Here is a 7,860-nt window from a genome sequence, read left to right on the forward strand (position 1 = left end):
CCCTCTTCCGCAGCGGGAACACATGGCACTGAGTGTCTGGAGCCACAAAAGAACCCGGTCTGGGCAGCCAGGGAGCAGAGTGAGCACACCTGGCTGCGTGCGACTGGAGCCAGAGGCTCAGAGAGGGGCTTCCAGGTCTCTGGGGACGCAGAGTGAAGAAAACCGTGGCCCAGGGGCCCAACCTGGCCCCGGCCCCACCTCCCTGAGCTCCAACGAGGCCTGGAAAGATGGAGCGAAGAGGTTAGAAACTCCCACCTTCTCCCCCCTCCACATCATGCCCTACGAACCATACTCCTAGGGATGGCGGGTCCCAACACCAAGCAAGGTTTCGGTGATCACACCAGTCACTGGCTGCAGTGGAAGAAAGATGTGGGTGTCCGTAGTTTTGAGAGCGTTTGTTTGAGCCAGGGCAGGTCCCGCGGAGAGTTGGAAACCTTCCTTCCCCGAGGCACAGAACCCCCATCCTCTCCCTAACATTCCCTCGCTGCACACTCCGTGGCCAAGCTTCTCTCGACCCGGGACCGATGAAGTTGGAAATCTGACCGCAAGCGGGGGACCGAGGACCGCAGGGTGAGGTACCAGTCCTCCTGCGAAGAGTCTGCGGCCATGGGGTGGGGAGGGGCCGAACAGGACGGCAGGCAGGGAGGTAGGAAGAGCTCCAGGCGTGTGCAAGAATGGAGGGTGCAAGGAAAGGACTCCGGGGAGGACAGAGTCTCTTTCTCAGGACCTCAGCTGTTGCAGCCCAGGGCAGAGTGAGGAGCCTGATAGGGGTCCCCGGAACCCCCCGAGTTTCTCCCTGGAATTGTACTCTAAATCCCGACTTCCGCGTGGCAGCGCCAAGGCGGAGAGAGGTGAGCGAAGTCCCAAATCCGGGTCCGGCCGCCATCCGGCCCCGTCCCTCCGCAGTGAGAGGCCCCGGAACGGGTGGCAAAGTCGAACGAAGTTTGGCGGGCGACAACGGAGGCGGGACCCTGGGCCGCCAACGGGACCGTCCCGACTCACCGCCCTGTGCTCTGCCCCCCGGCACGCGCCCCAGCGCTCCCAGACGCCTGGAGTGTGGAGAGGTAGCGAGCGGGTGAACGCGTGAGTGTATGTGGGGAGTGGGTGGCGTGATGAATTGCAGCTGAAAAATCCCATTAGATCCGGAGAGATGATTAAAGGCGAGGTCTCGGCCGGGTGCGAATGGCGGGAGCAGCGGCAGCTCCCCGCCCGCGGAGCCCGTGCCCCGCCCGGCTCGGCCGGCGCGGGGGGCAGCGCAGCCGGCGGAGCGCGGTGCCTGGGCTGGGCAGCCAGATGCGGGGAGCTTAGCGCGGGGATGGTCCTCTCTTCCCACCCCCGGGACCCTGCTCCTGCCCAGTCCTGCCACCGGACGCCGGGGTCCCTTACCGTGAGCCAGGAGCGCCAGCAGCGAGGGCAGGAGCAGCAGGTCTGCTGGGCGCATGGTGCCGGTAGCGGCCGCGCCCCAGGTCGGGGCCGCGATGGGAGGGCTGGGAGCTCGGCGGGGCTTGGGTGCGCGTCCTGCTGGGGAGAGGGAGCGTGGCCGCAGCCGCCGCTGCCGCCGCCGCCACCGCCGCCTGACAGAATCAGCACCACGGCCAGCGCCTGGCGTCGGCGCCGGGGATCGCCGCGCGGGGCTGGGGGCGGGGGCGCGGGAGGAGCGGCTTACCGTAAAGTCTCAAGCAAAGGCGCAGAAGACCCGGCGGCGGGAGCACAGGCTCCCGCGCCGCCGCCAGCTCAAGGGAAGGACTTCCCTGCTAATGTGGGCACACGGCCCCCGCCCTTCCGCGCTGCCCACGCCCAGCCAAGCCTGCTGCCCTCTCCCCCATTAGCAGCCTGCTGAGGAGGTGGGGTTCTAACCCGATTCTCCGTGAGAGAGCCACCCTCTCACCATCTCTCCCCACCCCATCCTGGTACCTGAAGGCGCCAAGGGTGACCTGGGAAGACGTCCGCGAGTGAGGCAGCTGGCGAGGCCCGCGTGCCCTTGTGGCAGCTTCGTCCTGGGCCTATAATGAAGATGGCTTTTGAGCGTACAAAGGACAATAATTTATTACTTTGTGTTCAATAAATGCCAGGGCTCCAGGCAGCTGCAGCAGCAGCAAACTGTGTTCACAGAAAAGCTTAATTATTCTATTATAGTTAAAAGCCAGTGGTACTCGTGTCCTGGGAAGACATTCTACACTTGGCAGGAGCCAACCTAGTCAAGCTGTGGGAAGCTGAAGGTAATATCCTGGGTCCCCACGCAGCCCTGGATCTCCAGTACCCTGCCTTGGCCCCCCTACAGGACCAGAGAAGCCAGAACGCTAGCCAGTGAGAGCAGACCCTTCACACCTATCCCTGCCCAGGTTCCTGGAACTGGTGGAGAAAATGGGAGAGGCATGGGGTGTGTGTGAGATGGCATTTCCCTAGGGCTATTTTAGATAGAGACTTGAAGGAGGCCCAGGGGAGTAGCCAGGGAGGCTGTACCATTCAAGGGCATAGAAGAACAAGCTTCTAGGACTCTGCTTGGGCTGAGGAGCCCCAGTGAGTCATGGAGCAGCAAAGAGGGCAGTCACATCCCTGAGATCCAGAGGTTTAGATCCAGAGGTTTTTCTGGCTCCAAGGATGAGCTCACTTGAAGAGCCTCAGTGGACAAATGGGACGTGACCCTGTGACTGATGTTATTACTCCCTGTAGAGGAAGAGGAGGGCTGAACTTCCTGTGGCCCCCGGGGAGAAAGATAGCTTTCTGTTTAGTTCTTTTCACATGAACTTGGCTCCTCTTCCAAAGCTTCCAGACCCCAGTCATTGTCCAATGCTCTTCCTGATCTCATTCTAGAAGCAAGTGGCAAGACTTCTGCTCATTCCTCAGAGTCTTTTTGTCCTTACCACCTCCACAATCTTCCAGCTCTGCTTATCAGATTCTCTCTAGATCCTCTTACTGTGGGCTCTGGCGAGCTACCTTGATCCCTGTAAAGAATCCCAGGCAGCAGGCAGGTGGCATGTAGGATTACCTGAGGGAGTCACTGGGAGAGGATTTCTGGACCGTTGTTTCAAGAAGCTGAGAAAAAAGAGGGCAGTAGCAGAAGGATGGCAGAAGGGAAGGGACTTGACAAAAGAATCAGAGGTAGGGAGAGGAAGCCAGGAAAGAAGATGCAGAAGGGATGGAGGGAGAGGGTTGCCAACAGAGGAGGGAGGTAGAAGGTTTTGTGGATGAGGGGAGTTTGAGGAAATACTGGCAAATGGCATGAGATTCTTCCTTTCCTCCTTGAAGGTATTCCTGAGCTCCTCCTTGATTCCTGGGCTCCTCTGAACTAAGCAGCTTGGGCAGAGGAGGGTGAATCATGACCCAGGGATGAACCTTGTGTGCCAGGATGATTCATGGGGATTTGGAGGCTGGTGGCAGCTGGGCTTCTTGAGGAGGTGGGCACTACTCACAAGAAGGAGAAGTTCAGGAACATGTCACATCATGGTTTCTACTGCCTGAACTAACTTAGGCATTCAGGAGGGGGGTCTAATAAAGACTACAAACCCCAGAATGCATCACTCTGCCCTGAGCTCAGAGGATGGGTTTGTACTGCATCATGGGAAGAATATGTACCTGGGCTGTCCCTCCCTCCTGAAGACAGTCAACGTGGCCTCTGTGCTATGGGTTCCCAGTTAGGTTGAGGCAGAGCCTGGACCAAACTGGGAAGTAGTAGAGTTTCTGTCAACACCTTGTCTCATGCCCTTCAAGGGGCCCGTTCTCCCCAGATCTCAGCATCACCCACAAATTAAGGACAATAAGATGCCTTAGGGAACATTCAGCTCTATGCTACAGGTTTATAGTGCACTCAAGTCATATACACATTTGAAAGTGGCAGCCTGGGGAGACTTGCAAAGCTCCCTTTACTGGTCTCATTTCTCCTCTTCATTCTGTGTCCTCGACCTGGCTCTTTACCCCCAGAGGATCTTGGGCTTCCTTGTCTATGTAATTGCTTGCTTGTCTTCTCTACTAGCTGTCAACTCTGTGAAGGTTCAGAACATGTCTGTCTCTTCAAATCTCAACCTAGCCCAATGCCCTACACATAGTAGATGCTTAATAAATATTTGTGAATAAATAATGGCATGCCCAAGGCAGGTCACTGGTGCCAAATTAGTGCTGTGAGATAATGGAGAGGGGACAATTGCTTCTGAGGAGGAGGGGCGGTCATTGAAAGTTTCACACAGCAGATGGGTTGAATGAAATCAGTCTTTTTTTGTTTGTTTTTGGCCACACCATGCAGCTTGTGGGATCTTAGTTCCCCCGACCAGGGATTGAAACTGTGCCTCCTGCAGTGGAAGCGCTAAGTCCTAACCACTGGACAACCAGGGAACTCCCTGAAATCAGTCTTAATTATGCTTTAGGTTTCAGTCAGGGGACAGGAAGAAGGAGGGCATCCAAAGTGGAAGGAGTGACTTGTGCAAATGCAAAGTGGTGGAAATTGCAAGATGGTGTGGGGTCAGGGAGAAGACTGGTTCTGCTGGAGCAGGGAGTCTCTGCAGGGATGTAGGAGGAAGGGTTGGAGCAGGCTGGGGCCAGGCTTTGTGTTCGTCTGAGCCATAGGACATCCTTAGTGACTACATGGAAGGGGTTACCCCATCACAGAGATATTTGCACCCAAACAAGGGAGTCCAGAATTATTAAGGTGGGTTTTCAAGCACCATGGCTAGTGATAGGAACTGAGGGGTTCACTGCTGACTCAGAAGGTAGGGGAAGGGATCTGAGTTACAATGGCTGCATTAGGACTGAGAGCCAGAGAGAGGGAGGAAGGGGCTTTCCAACCTCAGGGACCCTCATAGCTTCTGCCCAGAGAGTGCCAGACATCCAGCACACACCCCTGGAGAAGCCAGCCTCACATCCCCACTTCCAAACAGCCCATCAATTTGAGGGATCACAGGCACACTGGTGACTTATTTTGAAGTCTCTGCCTGGATGACACTTGCTTTCTGAGTGAAAGGAGAAGAAAATTAGTCTCCTCCAAGACAGCTTTCAAACCAGAGCTACATCTTCCATGGAGCCAAGGGGTTTTGGGGGTTTCGGGGAAGCAGGAGCAGGGGCTACCACCTAACTCCAGAGACTCCCAGGGGCACACTGCTGCCTGTTCACCTCAAACCACTCCTCAGAGGGGGCTCCGAGACCCTGCAGCATCTGGAGCAGTCTGGGATGCCACAGCTCCAGCCAGGCTTCCTGGAGTACCCAAAGTCAACCTTTTGAATTTAGGGGCAGAAGGAGGGCTCTGCTCTCATAAATGGGAGTCCTAACTCCTGAGTATTTGCTCCCACTGCAGGAGCAGGACCAGATCAGCTTCTGCAAGAGCCCAGGATGGGTAGAGACAGCAGCAGAAGGGAGTTTGATGTGAGCTGCTTTCCATCTCCAGATCGAGGCCTCCAGCCAGCCCACCACCCCCAGCCAAAGCCTTTGATCCTCCACAGCTCCATAAATGTTTAATGCCACTGGTTGGGCAGAAATGAGGCAGGTGCTGAAACAGAGACTGGGGAAAGGACTTAAGATCCATGATGTTGGCTACATTATTTTCACATAGGAGCCCTGGGATGGTGGGAGGAGCCCTTCCCCCTCCATATGATTGAAGTCCCAGGATTCAAGTTTGTGGCACTAGTAAAGGAAACTCTTAAAAACCCACCAAGGGGTTGAAAATACAATGAATAATCAATTGCAGTAGCCCAATCCCCGGTTTGATTGAAGGAGAAAGATGGACAGTTAAATGACAATCAAATGCAAATACAGCTCAACAAACACCACAGCAATTACCAGGCACAGGGACCACATGGTGCTTGCAGGCAGCAGGGGTTGACAATTTGGAAGCCTGGGCCTGTGCAGAGGTGATGGGTGTGAGGCCATTTTAATGGACAGTTAAATAGATGCAAACCCTACCCCTATCTACTTTGCATACACTGTTAATGAGTGGGGAACTGGAATTCTGGCATCTAGAGGGAGGTTATATCACCTTCTGTGGCTGCCTCTGCATCATTTCAGAATGGAAGAGGACCCGAGTGCCTGGGAGGTGAGACCAGAGTGGGCCCTTGCATCAGAGGACCTTGACATGGTCACTCTAGTCTCGTCGAATTCTTCACACCAGCTGGTGCTGAAGTGTTGAGGGTTGAAATTGAAGGGAGCCTGTGGGGTCCTCTGGGAAAGGGCTCAAGGTGCTGGTCTTCCAACAGCCGAAAGGCCCTCGGTGAGAGCGGCCTTCTCTTCTAGATTTGCATAATGCTTTGCATCTCATTTGAATGCTATTAATTTGGTGTCAGGCTAGGTTGGCACCGTGTAGAAAAGAGAACAGCTGGCTTTCTCCCTCCCCTCTGTACCCTGAGGCTCACCCTGAGCAGAGCCCTCCCTAACTTGGGGGATGAGGCCTCTACTTCCACCACCCCTCAATGTTCCCTGGCACTTGGAGAGTCTCTTGGTGAAGCCAACTCCTAAAAGCCAAGGCTGCCTGGGCAGTGCGGCCACCTGCAGAGTTATGCAGAAGGAAGAAGAAAGGGTCCCCCAAGGTTGCCCTCACCAGACCCAGAGAAACCTGGGGAGTATGCTGGCAGCCTTCTCCCCAAGCAATAAAGGAGGCTTGGCTTGGAAAGGGTCCAAAGATAATAACCCAGAAAGGGAGGGAACAAAGACAGGTGATAATCCCAGAGAAATATAGAGGGCTCTAGAAATAAAATGCTCTGAACTCCATATTTCTAGTGCTTGAACTTACATTAAATACATCTGTCCAGAGGCATTGGGTTTACAGTGGTGTGGCTCAGGCTGGAGGCCTGGTACCAGGATGATGACCATGTGATGAGGGTGTGGGTCACGGGTGGGGGGGCGGTGAGCTCCTGAGAAAGGGAGAGGAAGCCCCAGATGCATTGTGTGGGCTGCTCCTGTCCGTTGGGCCTCAGGGGGCTACTGTGAGCTGGGGGTGGGAGAGGAAGGAACAAAGTTTCCAGGCTGCCTGACATGCCCCTCAGAGGCATCTTAGTTCTTTCCTATGTGGAGCCAGCTAGAGTGCCCCACCTGCTTCTTACCTGGGTTGGCTTGACCTGGAATCCCGGTCAGTAGTAGACAGAGAGTATTTATGCATAGGACAAGCAAGGAGGAGGTACCAACTGACCAAAAGCTGGTCTCCTTTTGTCAGGGAGAGCCCTTCTACCCAACAGAATCCCAAGGCCAGCTCCACCTACCTCCGGGGACTAGGACAGGATGGGGGAGGCATGAACCACTTTCTGGACCTCATGCCCTTGCCCCTGACAGTACTTACCCTGGGTCATGCCATGGCTGGGGGTAGAAGAATGCCTCCCACCCTTTTTTTTTTTAATGCCTGAGGTAAGATTAGGGGGTTGCTTTGAATAATGTGAGAGGATAATTGAGTTTTCCCCTTTAAGCAAACCCAGGCATGAAGCTTTGGAATTACATAAAGGATGGGCTCATAGCTGGTTCATATTTTACAGAAGGGCTTTAAGTATTTCCTCTTCAAAAAGATTGCCACATGCATTTAAAGCAGATTTATGAAAATTTGGTATATTCCCCATTTTTTTAGAAGTTAGCCCTGAATCCAGTGGGCTGTACTTCACCTCTAAAAATGAGAATAACAGCACCACTTATTATTTACTATTACTGGGCATTTAGCTGGGGAATTTATATCCTCACAGCAACCCTATGAAGTAGGTACTGTTATTGTCCCCACTGTACAGATGAGGAAACTGAGGGTCTGGGAGGCTAAGTGATTTGTAGCTAGTTAGTAGGTCCAACCAAGATATACAGAATACCAAGGCAGAGCAGAAAGCTATAGATGCCAGTGGGCCTTTGCAGGAGCAGGTGTGGGAGGGATCTCAGGTTCACTGGACCTCTAACCGTTGCCCTGGT

General features: G+C 54.4%; 1 protein-coding gene across 3 annotated transcripts in view; it reads right to left on the reverse strand.

The window, feature by feature from the left end:
* The window catches only part of SEZ6 (seizure related 6 homolog), a 45,924-nt gene extending 43,933 nt beyond the window's left edge, over positions 1 to 1,991 (reverse strand). For 2 of the 3 annotated variants that reach the window (XM_007452433.1, XM_007452432.1), the window contains exon 1: positions 1,387 to 1,617. In XM_007452433.1, the coding sequence (XP_007452495.1) occupies positions 1,387 to 1,441 (55 nt within the window). In that variant the 5' untranslated portion in view covers positions 1,442 to 1,617. Of the gene's footprint in view, positions 1 to 1,386; positions 1,618 to 1,914 lie in introns of those variants that run through there. The other variant, XM_007452434.1, reaches the window with a different exon arrangement.
* Between the last annotated feature and the right edge of the window lie 5,869 nt (positions 1,992 to 7,860).

The sequence above is a fragment of the Lipotes vexillifer genome, unplaced genomic scaffold, assembly GCF_000442215.2.
Source record: "Lipotes vexillifer unplaced genomic scaffold, Lipotes_vexillifer_v1.1 scaffold216, whole genome shotgun sequence".
Classification (NCBI taxonomy): Eukaryota; Metazoa; Chordata; class Mammalia; order Artiodactyla; family Lipotidae; genus Lipotes; species Lipotes vexillifer.